This window comes from Drosophila teissieri, chromosome 2R (assembly GCF_016746235.2).
Source record: "Drosophila teissieri strain GT53w chromosome 2R, Prin_Dtei_1.1, whole genome shotgun sequence".
Lineage (NCBI taxonomy): Eukaryota > Metazoa > Arthropoda > Insecta > Diptera > Drosophilidae > Drosophila > Drosophila teissieri.
The window spans coordinates 11,548,963-11,565,789 of record NC_053030.1 but is presented as its reverse complement, the minus strand read 5'-3'; the positions used below and the strand labels follow the sequence as shown (position 1 = coordinate 11,565,789).

At 45.0% G+C, this 16,827-nt stretch overlaps 1 protein-coding gene across 1 annotated transcript in view; it reads right to left on the bottom strand.

Annotated features, from left to right (window-relative positions):
- The window catches only part of LOC122615020 (AF4/FMR2 family member lilli), a 64,223-nt gene that overhangs the window by 6,267 nt on the left and 41,129 nt on the right, over positions 1-16,827 (bottom strand). The window contains exons 4-9 of the mRNA XM_043789851.1: positions 3,568-3,693; positions 3,163-3,494; positions 2,930-3,098; positions 2,416-2,610; positions 2,047-2,113; positions 435-893 (exon numbers count right to left, since the gene is read on the bottom strand). Of these exons, the coding sequence (XP_043645786.1) occupies positions 435-893; positions 2,047-2,113; positions 2,416-2,610; positions 2,930-3,098; positions 3,163-3,494; positions 3,568-3,693 (1,348 nt within the window). The remainder of the gene's footprint in view (positions 1-434; positions 894-2,046; positions 2,114-2,415; positions 2,611-2,929; positions 3,099-3,162; positions 3,495-3,567; positions 3,694-16,827) is intronic.

The following is a 16,827-nucleotide window of genomic DNA, read 5'->3' as shown; positions in this document are numbered from 1 at the left end:
GCACAAAGCAATCTTTCTTTCCGAAGAATCAAGTTAGTCTCTGTTCGGTTAAATCATTGAATATACTATAATAAAGGATACAAGTTTAAGTTATTCTGGTGATTATAAAGTATCGTCAGAAAGTCTTTATCTTAATATGATTTCGTTGTCAGTGATAGGCGATTTAAATAATATAATCAGTGCGAGGTAGAAACGCATGCAATCACTCTTTGTTTAGTCAAAAGCTACTTAAACGCATGCCTTCGGATACATACAGTAGGAGATAGAGTTATAGGTATACTTATCCGATCGCCGAAGATATATGCTTTGCCATTATCTACAATAATAGCAGACCTATGCCTTAAGTACCCCCCCCTCTTAACTTAACTTAAGCTTAGGCAAATGCAAATGCAAATGAGGTAGAAATCAAACCGAAAAACAAAGCCATTCCTCACCTGTCACAATACTGATGTCGTCCTCGTGGGATCGGTGGCCGGAGGAGCCCTCGGAGAGGCTGGAGCTGGCGGAGCTGTAGGCTCCCAGCATGTGCTCCGAGGGGCAGGGCGATGGCGGGCCGTGGAGCTGCAGGGTGTGCAGGTGGGGCAGCTGCTGCTGCTGCAGCTGCTGGTGGTGATTCTGGTGGTGCTGGTGGTGCGGTTGGTGCAGATGCTGTTGCTGAAGCTGATGCTGATGGTGGCCGGCGAGGTGCTGCTGGTGGTTCTGATGGCTGAGCATCAGACCAACACCGCCAGCCCCGTTGTTTCCGTTGGCAGCGCCATTCGTGCCGACCATCGCACCACCGAAACCACCTCCAGCCGCTGCCAGCAGAGCTGCGCCGGCGGCTCCATTGGCGCTCAACCACCCGATTCCCGAGCGGCGCTTCGGATTGTAGCGCGGCGGTCCGCGGAAGGGAACTGTGTGGTGATCAAGGATATTCACTTAAAATGTGTTCGAGTTGGAGGTCAAGGATTAGGCAGGAAGAGTGGTTGGGAGCAGTGTGTTATCTGATTAGTTGGTCGTCAGGTCTGGCTGTCATCGCAGCCCTTTCGTGGAAAAGAGTTCCTTTTAAAATCAATTACTGATAGAGAACATATTTTTTAAATTTTAAGATTAACTTCTGATTTCTGATTTTAAAAGGCATTCTTTTCTTTATACACTTTTTTTTGGATTCCAATTCCCCTGTTCCGTTTGCTCTCTACTCAATCTAATACTGTGATAACTTTGAATATAGGAAATAAAGAGATAATCTAACACCCTAAGCCCAAGGCAGAGTTAGGGAATATTCCGAGAAATGATTGGCACACTTTACTTACACTTACTTACTGCTCATTTATCGAAGGATAAGCGACTGAGATGAGAAGCAAAAACAAAGTAAGGACACTCTACAAATGTCCTGCCAACAAACCAACTCACTAGGAAATGGAATATATATATATATGGAAAAACACGAAAAACATTGAACAAAACATGGATCAAGAACAGCCAAAATATTGGAAGTGTGGCATTAGCAAAACTATTTGAATTGATTACATTTATGGAGCACGAATCTCAAACAAGCATATGCAAAATACGAAAAAAGTGTTTTGGGTAAAGTATAGGTTGCGATAGAAATTTATATAGAAATTGAAAGGAGTACAGATATTTATATAATACGAGTAATATACACTGATGTGGGGAAAGAGACCTAGATGATCAAGTTGGATGATTGATTGATTGTTGAATGATTGATAGATGGTATGCAAGTGTATTCAAAGAGACAGAAAAACAGATATGCAGACGCTCATGGGGAAAACTGATTTGAACTAAGTGGAAAGGAAACTAGTTTGTTTTGATTGTGGCCAATATTGATAAAATAGACTGAGTAGCGCAAACGAATATCAAAACAGAAACTTAAGAAAGAACTCAAGAAATCAGAATGGTGTTCCAAGGTGTTCGAAACACAATCCGTGTGAATGGGATTTTGGATTGAGTTTTGATGAGTATGAAGTTAGTTCGGTTGCGAGTACGAGTCGATTGCTTTTCGGGGGTGAATGATGGTTGATGATTTGAAAGTAGGCCACCACTTACCAATATCCTCCGACTTGTAGTTCTCAATGATTTCGGCCAGCTCCAAGTTGCCGGCTATAACAGCCACCTATGGGAAATCGAATTGGATTAAAAAACCATAGTTCCGTGAGCCAAACCAAGTTATTAAATCAAAAACTAACTTAGCTACTAGACTGAACTACAAGCGTAACTACAGCAGCACAAAAGTACCAACTTTAAGACTATCAACTACTAAGTTGTTAACAAAATTCAAAAGTTTTTGGTCCCAGAATTACACAGAGAAAATGACCTTGCATGCATCTTGTTATTGGTGTACATTGGTTACATGTAATTAAATCGCATGATCCGTTTTCTCTGTGTAGGTTCCTGAGTCCAGACACTGGGCTTTACCTGGTAGGGAGTTTGATTGGCAAAGTTCTGGGCGCCGCGCTGGGCGCCGCGAAAGAGAAGCATTCTAGCACAAGCCTCTTGGTTGTTAACAGCGCACACATGCAGCGGACTATTGCCGGACGCATTGCGGCCGTCCATGTCAGCACCGTAGAACAGCAGGTGTTCCAGGTGCTGGACCAGGCCATGGCGACAGGCCTACGGATCGATCGGGTGAGCGGAGAGAGCCAAAGGATGCAGCAGAGATGCATATGCCAACCCGCGGGTTACAAAGTATTAGCAAGCGAATTTGTTTTGTTTTTGGTTTTTGTTTGGTTTTGTTTTGGTTGTTTAGAGTTAGAGAAGTAGAGTTTCAAGAAAGAAGAGAGAGATAAAGAATTCAATCATTAATTGGCGTTCAACGGTTGTGGGCCAACACCATTTCACCGGGGATTGGCTCGGGGTCAAAGCAGTTGCTGTTAGGGATCGCCAGGATCACCTGGACCACCTGGATCATCACGGACCGCCACCGACTCACCTGATGAACCTCGTTCCAGCCCTGGCTGTCCTGGATTCCCAGCGTGGCGTGGTCGTGCAGCAGACTCTCTGTGATCTTCGCCTCGCACTTCCTGGTGATGGAGATGTACAGCGGGGTGATGCCACGCCCATCGCGGTAGTTCGGCGAGGCGCCCAGTTCGAGGAGGGTGCTGGTGGTTTAAGAGCAGAATGGTAATGAGTGCGTCTTTGAAATGGAGCAGGACACCCTCTCACCTGACCGCCTCCAAGGAGTCGTGCTCCACTGCACGGTGCAGAGCTGTGGTGCCATCCTTCGTCCTGTAGTCCAACAAGGCTCCACCGTTCACCAGAGCGATGAGCAGTTTGTTTGGCTTCTTGGCGCCCGTGGCCACCGTCAGCGGAGTATCTCCGCTTTCCGAGCAATGGAAATTGGGGTCCAGGCCCTTGGCACACATCTTGGCTATCTTCTCCACGTGCCCGCCATTGATGCACTCCAGAAAGCGGCGCAGATTGGCCCGCGTGTGGAGAGCCTTCAGCTGGCGCTCATCCAGGGTCAACATTTTGTACACACGCCTTTTGTACTTCAGCTAAAGGCGAACAACAAGAACAAATTTAATAAATGATGAAAATACGTGAAGGAATGGCTAAAACCGAACGCACCTCCAAATATCCCACGGGTCCGTTGAAAGGATAATCGCCCAGGCGGCGTTCCTCATCCAGGAATTTTCCCGCCTTGCCGTTGGCAGGTGGAGCAAACAGGCCATAGTTGAAGCTCTCCTTCAGTTCCTGGAAAGGCACAAGTGGGTGGAAAGCAGAAAGCAGTTAAGTACGTGTGTATGCCTCTGAATCAGGTGCTCCATTGACGTGCTCAAGTCGTGCGGGTCCCACAAAAGACTTCCGGCCTAGCAATTGCTGAACTTCCTGCTTCTGTGCTTGTGTACACATGGAAACACTGACATAAAAACGTTTTTCCACCTATGAAGGATGTATTTTTTCAGCAAAACCCCCCGGGAATAAATCACATAATGGAGGTCATTACGACCAACACTGATTGCAAGTGTTTGGATGACAATTTTGATTCGTACACCTTTTTTCTCACTGCACAAATGGCACATACTTTTGTATCCTTTACAATGTCCCTGCTAATGAGCGCGTGACTGCAGCACCCAGCAACTACAGGACCACCAGCAGCCAGAGCCCAACAGACACAGACATTCTGGCATTCATAATATACCGCTGCCTTTAAGTGGCAATTTCTTGTTTTAATTAAACAACACAACGAATTTCCCAGCAACGCCCTGCTTTTTTGCCATGCCACCCCGGAAAAGTTGGTCCACGACGATGCACAAAGACTCCCGGACTCCCGGAAAATGTCTCGAGTGTATAACGGGTTTGACATTGCCGCTGCATTAATTATGCAAAGTGCGTGTGAGCATACATACATGCGGCAGTGTGTGTTGCCTACCGACTTTCCGTGTTCTATTTGCTTTAATGCCCCACGCCCTTAAGTGGCCCTCTAAAAAGGCAGTTCCATGCTGGCCCATAATGTGCCAAATGTTGCCATTAAGTGAACAGTTTGTCATGGATCTCGGCTTGGGTGTTGGCCAGATGTGTGCATGATTCGTGTGGGTGGCGGAAATTACATGGCAGAGGGCTTTCCTCCAATTAACTATGATAATGTATTGTCTTACAAGTTCATGGCTTCTCTAGAGAAGCTTTTTAAATGCCTAAGCACTGCGGATCTCATACGGAAGCTATTTCACAGATAAGTTTAAAAAAACCTAACTAAAGGTAACCCTTTAGACATATTTTTAATAAAGTTTATAAATAAAAGCCAACAAATTACGGCTTATTTGCATACAGCCAGGCAATATCTGAATGCTATTCCGCCAGCATGCACTTTCCTTTCCAGTCACGTTTCCGAGACTTTATTTATATAGTTGGGTGCCCGGTTTCATATGCAGGCAGCATCAACAGCAGCAGCAGCAGCATCAGCAGCCCTTCTCCACGAAGCAACTCACCCCTTGGACACACAAACTTCAACCACACAAACTAGCACGCCCCCAGGCACGCCTCCTACTCTTCAAATTTCCCAACCCCAATACCAAACCCCACCCCAACTCCTTCGCCAAACAACAAAACACGTTAACGGCTGTGCGCCAAATGGGTTTTATGGCGCCACCCCCAACCCTCTGCCCTTTTGGACCGCACCCACTCCCACGGATGCTTCTCCAACCCTCATCCTCATGCTCATCCCTTGGCACCCGGGGTCTCAGTTACAGTCGCAGTCATGCACATGCAAATTGCAGACACGTCGCTGGCCTAGACCCCAACAAAAACAGGGAAGGTAAGCACGGTATTTGGGAACGAAGTCGGAAATACCCTAAGTTTTGAGGCAAGGATATCCTTGTTACATAATAGCAAATACTATATCCTGGCAGGAACTTTCAATTCTCATTACTCACTACTTGGGTACTTCCTCCGAACTGAGTTGGTACACATATGCTCCTTAAAACTCCATAAATATCTACCTAACTGCACTGCTGAATCCTGGCCAAGAAGAGCATACCCTTTGCAAGGGTATCAAAGGAGCAGAAGGGCAGAAGAAATTCCAACTTTTGGTTTTGGGGTTGTCCCTTCCAAGTTGTTGGCGCAAATTGCATTTTTATGAGTTTTGATTTCGATTTTCCAATCCGTAAGACGGCTCATAAAATACCGTCGACATTCGGTGGGGATTACAAAAGTGTGGGGCTTGGATTGGAAAAGGCAGGCCAGTGGATGCTGTTTGGAAAAGTAATTTAGAAGTTGTGCGCACTTTTTGGCTTTAAAGCACTTTTCAAACTGTTTTTGCTCATTTTGGGGTTTTTTCCCTGCGTCTGCGATGTTGGCTGCCGTACACCGTGGCCATAAATTCAGTTTCGGCTGCAACAAAGTGGAGCAGGCGGAATGTGTATTCGACATATTCGGTTGTATTTTTGTGGCAGAGCGGCAAGGGGCAGGTGGCAGCTGGTGGGACACTGCCCATAAATCATGGAGGAATTGCAGTTGCAGGCCAGTAACTTAACCAGCAGACCCAATGGCTCTCCGAAGGGCATAGAAACAAATTGCAATTTGCATGAAGTTTACAATATTACACAGTTTGAGAGACAGCTCGTGCATTTCGCGAATCTCGTAATGTTGTAGGTTTAGGCAGTTTGAGAGCGGGTGTAATTTATAAGGAGAAGAACTTGTCGGAAAACTAAGAACAATTCTGGAGATAATTTTACTAAATTGACCTCAACTTTCCAGCGATTATAATAGAATTGTATACGCTTGGAAAATAAACGAGATTATCTGCATTATTCTTAATAAATCGTTAGGTGCCCCTCAGAAAATAGGGCTGATTCTATTTTCAGATGGATTAGTTATAGTTTATTAGTTTAAGTATGTATGTGTATGTTTCAGGTTAAATATACACTTCATTTACACATTGCACAGTTCGAGAGCCAGCGGAATAATCCAATTCAATTAGCTCCAATTGGCAATCTGCATGAGAGGTGCTTGGTCGCACAGTTGGAGAGCCACTGGAGCACCAAGTGAGTGGTGAGTGTCAAGCTCAGATGCGAGAATCCAAGTAAATGTCAATGCGATGCGATGTGCAATGAGCGCTGTGCACTTGCTGCCAGCAAATAAGCGACTTCCTGTTCCAATAAGAAATACTCGAAAGACCCCGAGGCGACTCGGCCAACAACAACAACAATAACAACAATAACAATGCGAGCAGCAGCAACAAAAGACATCATTGATAAATTGTCAAACAGTAGTTGGCGATGCTTTTGCTGTTGTTGTGACTGCGGGCTGCTGCATTTGTTGCAATTGTTTTCTTGTTGATTGAAAGCCAAGCGAGAGGGAAATAGCGGCAGGTAAGCGTAAACAGTGCCAGCAAAAAGTAAATAGCCACTGCCGATGGACTGGACAGCCTCCAAGCTTGGAAGTGGGTCGCCGACCATCTGTTAGATTTCTACACGGAAAACAAATACAAGTTGTTGGCCGAAGTGATTTAAAACCACTAACTAGTTGTTTAGAGTTTCCATTAAAGAAAAAATGCCATAAAATATGCCATAATTTCTATCTATCTATCTGTATATATCCTTATGTAAATTCAAATCGAAATATATCTGGCTTAAATTTGGTTTTATATTTTGTATTTGTAAGAAAGAAATGTTGTTTGCTTCAAATAAAAACAAAATAAATGCCATAGTCCAATAAATTCTGCTTTACGAACCTATATTTGGCATTCATTTGTACAAATTATAGATCGTAAATGAATTTATCTCTTACAAACAGGTCTGTTTTTCTGTGTAAACCCAATCTAGTTCTATTGCCGCAATTAAAGTCGCAACTAGCTCGAAGCTTGCAGCCTGAAGTTTGCAGTTTGCCGCTAAAGTCGCGGCTTGGATTTGTTTTGGTTTTCGGATTTTTTGCGCCTTCCGCGGAAAACTTTTGGGCTTTGTCAGGCTCAACACATTTACGGACTCATTAGTGTCAGCAAATTTTGTATGCCTTTTAGTTTTGAACAGTTGTGTCTGGCTTAAGTTTGGCATTTTGGCAACATAACTGCGCAGTTTGAGAGTAACTGGCTCCTCCAACTCCCACTCAAAAAATGTATCAAATGACCAAAGTTCTCAGCCGAAAGAGTTGAAAACACAGCGAAGTGATAACGGAAGCTTAGGAAAGAGGAAAGAACCAGTAAAAGACGCTGCACTGTGGGGCAAACGCAAGAAGGTCGAGGTAAATAATCTGTATTTAATGGGTTGAAATTACTTAGCAAACATTTACCGAGTCAATACTGCCTCTAAATTATTTTCTACTTTCCAGTAATGCCACCTTGGCTCTGTTTCGCTCTTTCAGGCAAATATTTACACACATGTGCCAGCACTACACCAAAACGATCCATTTGCTGGGCAAATATGGATTTTCTAGAGCACATTAGCTGCGTCAGACTTTCAGACTTTCTGAATCATTTGCCAACTTCCTGCTCATTAGCTCCGAATAGAATTCATCTCCAATTGTTTCGACCTAATGCCTGATTCTAAATTTTTCTCGTTTCTCGCCGACATTTGGCACGTCCTCTGCCATTGTGCCTGCGTCTTTGGCTCGATCTGTGTCCTTTGTTGTGGAAGAATCTCCGATTCCGCTGATGTCTGGTCTTCTCAAGTTGCAGCCCAAGAGGCTTCAGCATCAATTTATGTAATCTGCCATCCCGCACACACACAGAAACACGAATACCTGGTACTGGACCTGGGCTCTGGGCTCCAAAGTTCTGTGTTCTGGGCCTTAACTCGGACTTGGACCTGGACTTGGTCACATCATCTTATAAATTTAGCTCGTTTGCCGAAAGGGAGCAGAAGGCAGCGGGGAATGGGATGCCTGTGGTAAGCCGCAGAGCCACTTTGAATCGCAGTTTGGAGCCTCGAACAATGCCGACCATCACAAACTGGAACAATACACTGCGCTTTTGCCTTATACTTCAAGTCTTCTCACTCAGACTTCATCTTGGGTTCACCTCTTAGAAAATACGACCAATATGACTTCTCCAATTTGGAAACCTTATCGGAAATCGCTTTTAGTTCAATGCAGAGAAGTCGAATGCTATTTCTCTCAGTGTTCCGAGGAGGAGATGCGTTCCGAAAACTGGTTTTCAGCCGCGGTTTCTGTTCGCCACTCGCATTCCTATCGCCCGAGTTCGAGTGTATGCCAATTTTGCGGCGCTGAACTTGGGTTGGTTTTGAGTTCGGTTTGTTTGCCCTTACACATCGGCTTCCTCCCCCTCCCTCTCCCCTTCCCCACTTTTCCCGCTGCTCCTCGTGTGACATTTGGTTAATTCGAAGCTTATTAATTTATGCGTGCAGTGACAAGGGATTGTGGTAATCAATTTCAAGTTGATTGCCTTCCGAGGCGCAGTGCAATTTATCACGATTGTGTGCGAACTAAATACCTGGTTTATTCACGACTGAATCATTGCATTTGGCTTCTATACAGAGGCACAATTGGCAAAGCTAACTTTATGAATATCAGCCATACTCTTTTTCGGCTATCAAATTGAAGACCTAAGTAGTATTTCTCTCTGTGCACAGATCGGATGACTCCGCCTTCTCCCGCCAGGAGGTCAATGACGTGTCTTCGGCCTGCAGCCATTCGAGCCGCCTCAAAGTCAAAGTCAAAGCCATTCAGCAACTAAAAAGTTTACAAGCTGCACAGCCGACGACGACTCATCCCGAACCAACCCATTTGCTGGCTGCCTGGAACCCTTAGGTTCGCTCTGCATCTTCGCGTTCCCAGTTTGGCTATCACATGGTCAGGGATGCAGCAGGAGGGAGCGGTGGCAAGCCCAGCCTCGAAACTAGTTTCGTTTGGCTAGAGTTTCGTGGGCAAGAGCTGTGAGCTGCTGCTCCAGCTTCTATGTGCTGGTTGCCTCCCTTTAGGTGTCCGTCCCAGATGTTTGTCTTGTCATGCCCACCTACTGCATCGCAATCGGTTCTTCACATGCACAAAAGACAATTTACAAAAGATACACCACAGAGTCTAATATTGGTAAATTTATAAATAAAAGAACTTTAAAATGAATATACGAAGCAGCATTCTTAAAGCATGGCTGCATTTCTCCAAGTGTAACTAGGCAACTGAGGCGAAAAGTTCTCGCTGAGGCGTGGAAGAAAGTGTTGATGGTGAAGACTTCTTTTGAGGCCTCCAACTCATCGCATCGAATGCAACCCACCGAACATTTATCAGAGTCAAGTGCATTGAACTTGTATTCGCCGACATGAAATTTATTTGCCCACTGGGGGCGTGGCAGCGGCGGCGCAACGCCCATCAGCCATTCATATTTCTTACACCCAGATGCATTTGGACAAACGGCTGGGTGCCCCAGAAGGGCGGATGGCAGCTATCTGGGGACAAAAGGACATTGACAGCAAGCGTCGAAAGGTGAACTAAAACATTCTGCAGTTCTAACAAAAAAAAGAACGACGAAAAAAAGAAGAGAAAAAATAAAAATATAGTATACGGGAATTTGCAGAAATGTAGTGGCAGGCTAAAGGATGTGGACAAGCTCATGATGATGCCACGGAGCAACGTGGAGGGGGTAAGTGCCACATAAAACTTGTGAATGCAGGTGACAGGCATTTGCAATAAAGCTGCTATCTGCAAAATGCCATGGGCGGGCGAAAGGGGGGGACGTCAGCATCACCACCACCATCACCATCGCCATCACCATAGCCTGGAGGTAGAAGAGAAAGGAGACCTTTCAGAGATTAACCGTTGACAATGTTGCACGGAATGCGGCAGTTCGTCCGAAAAGCGAGCTTTAGAGCCGGAACAGCATGACAGAACCATGTTGCCAAGATATTGCCCCACCGTCGGTGGCATATGCCCCATCTGGCAGGCTAAGTGCCCCCGAACGGCGTTTTTCAGGTGGGGGGGTGGTGTTGTGGCAAAAGTTGGGAAAATGCCTAGGCAAGGAACCGCACTCTTGGCCTTACAGTTCTACAGGAAGTGCTGTGGCAGCAGGAATTCGCCAAAGCATCGCGCAAGAAGTTATTCCAGCATGTTTTGCCAAAGTTTACTAACTTACGTTTAAGAGTTTACAAAAACAGGTAGCTAGGTATTACCTTACATAAATGCTTAAAGGTAACGGTGATGTTTTGGTTGCTCTTTAAAATATCTAGCCAGTTTCATAGAGCAATTCCATGCATTCAACCCTGTGATGATACCAGCTCCTTTCGCTCCTGCGAAATATCACTTTACATTCAATTTTTCCCGAACTAATGCAGTTAGCCTAAACAAATTTCCAACGGAGACTCCAACAGAAGGGAAAATCAATATTTACATAGACACAAGACCCCAGACAACAACGGCAACAGCAACAGCAAAAGCAACTACAGCAAACAAACAAACAAACAAGAACAAGCCAGGGTAGACATTAAAAACCAAAAAAAAAGAAACACAGGCCCACAACATGCATCCAGCGAAGTACTCGTATGTACGGATATATGGGATATACGTGTCTGGCGATTATGACTGCCTAAGAAGGGAGCTCCCAGTCGCCGGAGGCTGGAGATTGGAAACGGAGGAGTCCCCATCTCGCCATGTCTAGGCTTGAGTCTAAGCAGCGAAACATGCGACAAATTTTCCAGCAGGGGAGGTCCAAGTGTACAGGGTCGCATCCAAGGTATTCCTCGTTTTGGGGTTAAAGAACGGTGGAAATGCTTTCAGCATTTTCATATTCATCCGCACGAAGAGAAAAGTGGACAGGTTGGTGGAAAACATGCGGCTGCACCGAAAAACAAACGAAACAAAATATAAATAAGAAGTGCAGGCAAATGAAAACCAAGACGAAGTCAGGATGCACTACAAGCTTCTTTAAGGAGTCATTGCAGCTCTTTTAAATAGAAAATCTCATAGATAAGTTAAGTACCTTCACTTTTTAAGGAGATCTATATGAAGAATTCCCTACTGAGAACATTCTTTACAAAAATCATAGAACCCAGTTCACTTTGTCATTCAGTACCTTAGCATTTTTTCTTGCCACAGTAAAGCAACCCTCAGCCAAAAACCGCAAAGTACAGAGCAAACTGGAAAATCCCAACCACTAGGGGTGGCTGGAAAAATGTCCAAGAAATATCTGGCAGCAAGGAAAGCCCTGAAACGCTTTTCCAACTGGACTGCAGAGTGCAATGGCATCTGGCACGGCGCAGCAGGAAGGAAAGGATGTGTGTGGCTGGCCAGCAAAATTAGCCAGTGAAAGGTATATGAGAGAGGCCCCCTTCTGCCTTATATTGGCCACTTCCATTTCTATGTCAAAGTCATTCCGCTGGACAATGTAGAACAATAAAGTGCGCCACTAAACGATACACGACACACAACACACGACACATGGCACACGAGGAATGGCCCAGAAGAACGGGGCACCATAATGACGATAATGATGCCAATGATCGGGAGTCGCAGAGTCGCGCAGTCGGAATCGAGTTGGAATCGAAGAGACATGCTCGACGTGTCCGACGATTCTTTCACTGACCATTTGCTGAACACTCGAATTGCTAATCGATTCGATGCCAAACGTGCTCCATGCTTAACCGTACTTAGCCGTTCTGTCCCGAACCCATCCGATCCGATCGAGGCGGATCAATGGATCCGATCCATCGGTTGCATTGGCATTGGCATCGGCATCGGCTGGGAGCCAAAGCCATTCCCCCATTTGTTCTGGCCACTTTCTTTCCCAGCTTATTTATGTCAGCGAGTGGCGGTCTGTTCTCTGCGCCGTCCATTGCGGATTACTGAGCAAACCTTTACCGTTCTCAGTCATGCCTAAACAGAGTAATTTCGGCCATTAAATTAATTATGGCCAACTGTGTAAGAAGCATTTGCAGAGCCATGGGAAAAACCCACCCAATTTTTGGCCATTTGGGGGGGAGAAACGAAGTCACCCTTGAAAAAGCACATGAATATTATACATTTAACTGCGTAAATAGCAAAAAGGGAAGTGCTCGAGGAATTTTGATTTAGCTTTTGGGGTGGATAAGCAAAGGTTGCCTGATGACAAACCTTGGAAAATTCGATTTATTTGGGCAAGGAATTTTCATTTCATGTTGTGTTGAAATGAAACTATAGTTTGGGTGAACAGAAAAACCATTTTAGTGGAAATGGATACTCGTTTGTACACTGTTATGATTAAATTTTAGATTTGAGTAGTTTTGTAGTTACATTTTCAAATCATTTTGAAATATTTAATGGACACTTGTAAATAAAGATATCAGTGTAACTTTTACCTTTGGCTATTTTATTCATCAGCTTGCTTGTATAAGCATTTGATTCTATCTATATATATTCCCTTTTTATTGGAACACCCTTACATATTCAAGCCACTTTGACCCGTTTTTCCGGCTTTGCTTTTGGGATAAAAAAAAATGTGCTCTTTGGGACCGCTGGCGATGCTGGCGGCCATTTGCCCAATCAATGCAACACCGACCGGACAACGGCCAACGGACAGCGGACGAGCTGCAAACAAGTTGGCAAACAAACTTCCGTCCCAGTGCACTCCAACACTCCAATAGTCCAACGGTCTAACAGTGGCGAAGACTCGACTCCAACACGCTGACTGATGCCGCTCAGACCTGGCAGCTTATGGTGACCCAAATAGACTGCCATCGGTCAACTGGCAACTGGCCACCAGCCCCTGGCCACTGGCAGCCAAAACGCCGGAGGAAAGAAAGCGCAGCAGAGGCTCACTCCGTGGATACAGAGATATGTGAACAGATACAGATACAGATACATATGTACAGGCAAAGAGGAGCAGCCATTAGCTGAGTGGCTGGGCGATGTCCCGCTGCAATTGCCAGTCGGATGAAGTCAACCTCCTTGGGTGACAGCTTGGGGGCTAAGCCCTTCGAGGCGGCATCAAATGATCAAGAGCGGATCTGAGAAGATCGATGCTAGCCAAATGAGACCTTCGAAGTGGTGTCGTATGGACAGAAGTGCATTATAACGCTATATTTCATGGTTATGCCTTTGCAAACTAAGATTATTAGTCTATTGATTAAACCGTTAGATGACTTGACTTATTATTAAACGTTTTTAGTTAATCCCAATTCTTTGGACTGTTAATATGAAACTATCAACTATTAAACTATCGTAATCCTTCTATTGAAATTCCATATTATATGATCTATTTTATATGAACTACTTTACTCTGTTCACAAACTTCCTCAAAGATAACAGCTTATTGCGAAAAAAAAATAGCATTTTATGTTGCGAAACCATTTCGCTTTTGAGTTGAGCAGAAACAATTAAGTATACGCATCGTGCGCAATCTTTTAGCAGGGCAATTAACGCCGGGCATGTGGCAAATGGAAACTCACTTCATATCGCTGCGGGCCATAAACAAAACCGCAACAAAAGCTTTGAATGCCCGGCAACTGCAACTGCAGTTTCAGGTGTGAGTAAAAAAAAAAGTTCGGCAAAGTTCGGAAAAATATTTTTAGGCTCCGCAAACAGACAAAAACTGAATGGCTGATAAACTCCAGGTGCTGGCCAAGTGTGAAAATTGTCTTAAAAACGGCTGGCCGCACTACTGTCAACGATTAGTATTTTTGTGTATTTCCTAGTTTTCGATGTCGATTTTCCAGAATGCCATGTACAGCTGGATCCAAGACATGCTTCTCGGTGTTCTAAGAGGCGGTTTGTCTCAATTTGAATTTTTGCGCGGCTCTTCTAGTGGCAGCAACTTAACGGTAAACGGAGGCAAAGGGTACCCACAAATGGTAAAAGCAACTCGAATGCGAAAATTTATGCAGCCGTGGAGCTGAAGTTGCAGCTGCTGCCATGGCAGTGGGCACAAGAAAAAAGAGTTTTCTTGGCCGCTGGAAAAACTGACCGCAGCCATATTTGACAACGGAACGTGCTCTGGAAGTCTGGGACCCCGTTCTTGGTACCAAACCATTCTGGTCTCCAAACCCACTCTGCCCACTCTGGGATCTTGGCGCAGCTCTTGGTTCTGAATCAATCTGGAATCTGAATCTGGAGTGGCTGCGGTCTCGCGGCCCTTTATTTACGGTTCAGATATTTTGTAGAGGTGAACGGGACACAAATTGCATCTAATGATGAAATCGTTTCACCTGAAAATAGAGCAATATGCCCGGGAATGCGGGTGCCCCTCTTTTGTGGGTCAACGTCGGTCGGCCAAGTGCCGCCACTTGTAATTAGGGACCATTTCGCGATTTGACTTGGGCCATAAACATGTGGCCAGCGAACTCGGCTGTATCAGCTGGCCATCGGAGCCACCAAGGATGCAGGAACCGCAACTGCCAAGTGCTTCGAGTCCACTACAAACAAGCCGAAGAGCTGCAAAAATGCAGCCAATTGCGAGGCACGAAATCTCACAGCTCGTAAATCGATGGCAGTTCCCTCGGGAGAAGGGGACATGTGTGCACAGAAAGAAATCAGTTTACCTACGCTATATATAGATATATGTAAGCCACATACAACACGCTCAACAAAGTATCAACCACACACAGATCCAACTAACAAGAATATCAAACCGTATAATAGTTGAAATTAACAGACAGCATATGTAGTTTCTTCCAGTGCAGGCAAACCTCTCTGTATGTTTTGGGGCGTCGCCTGGCGCGCGAATTATGCCACCAACGAGCAAGCAAATGGGAAACCTTTTTTTTGGCTCACTTCGAGTGTTTGCCCCGCTGAAACCCGAACCTCGAACCACAGCAGGCTGCACATGCTTTCTGCCAAATTGCAATTGGAGACTTTGCCAGTTGCAACGCGGAGCTAGGAACTTGCAACTGGCGATGCTGCACGTGCGCCGTATCGGAAACTAGTTTTTGCTACTTTAATTTGGCCAGCCGCGTGGTGGCAGCGGCATTTCGTATCCAAAAAGATAACTGCTGGCAGGCTGGAAAAGCTGGAAAAACCATGCTGAAGGACATTTGGTGTCTATGGCAAATGAGGCGGAAAAACTGCGAGAAACAGCAATTGCCGCAAACCGATGCGACCGAAAGGAAAGCCAAGAAGAAATAAGCCTGGCAGATAGCACAAGAAAACTGCAATGGGTAGGCAAAGAACTCTTGAAGGTAAAAACTGTGTGCTACCCTGCAAACGCTGTTCAAATGTAGACGAATATGTAAATGTTTCATTGGAGGATCATGGATTATATAGAACAAAGAACATAGATTTTGATAGCTAGATTGAATTGCAGTTAATTCATATATTATATTTACATAAGGCAGAATGAATATACCCTATATATCTGTGCGATTTACAGGGTATAGCTGTAATGCCTGTAGAAGAAAAAGGCAAACGCAAACTGTTTGGAAAATTGTATCGAACTATCTGCGGCTTGTTTGAGTTTGACTTGCAATCGGTTTTCTCTGTTGCCTCCTTTGGCCAAAGTCAATTTTACAAGCAATGAACTCGAGATATTCTCTGCGATCCTCGTTCTGCCTCCACTCTTGAGTTTGACTACATTTTGCTGCGAGCATTTCGCTGGCGTCAAAAGTTCTTTTCCGTGGCGTTAGTTTCAACTAGGGCCGAGACACGCCCCCTAAATTGCCAGCATATTTGCTGCCATAAGGAGATGGAGAGCAGGTCGTACCAAAGCCTCCTCCTTGGCTCCTCTGCTCCTCTCCAGCGTTGTCGCTTTGGCAGTACGCTAAAATAGCTCAAGTGGTTGCAGCTAAGCGATAGGAGGAGGCGCACGAGCAAGGGGCGTGGCTGCGGTGAAGGGGCATTCAACCTGGTCCACACACTTATGCACATTCCTCCATCTCCTGGTGCCTTTGGCACAGTTATGCGTGCACTGCGGAAAAATAAGTGCTCGAACTTATAAAACCTAAGTTAACACTCAAAGCTTATCAAATGGATTACTATTTGTATTTATTTCCAAAATAAACTCTGCCATGACATTCTACATTCCGCAAAGTATCATAGGCCGTTAAAATCCATTTTAACCTGTTAAGCAGTAGGTACTTCATGTTTTCCCGTGTGGGCACACTGCCATTCTTTAAAGACGGAGTCTCCATTTGGATATGAGCTGGCGAGGAACTCAGGCACCTTCTCAACTGGATTCGCACCAATTGAGCTGTGATTTAAGTACGCCATAAATGGTGAAGTGCGAGATTGAGATACTCGAACACTTTGCCGTACGCGTTTCTTGTCTGCAAGCAAAACCAAGGAACAAAAAGAGAGAGAGCCATCAAATTTTAGGTTGGCTCAATAATGGCTAATCGTTAGTAATATGGGGTCTTCACCACAATGCTGGTAGCAATGCGGCCATCCCCTCCGACTTTCAGATCATCATAATTATAATATCCGTTGTTATGGTCGAGGTTCACAGGGTTTACCACCCGCTTCAGTGCTCAATTTAGAATA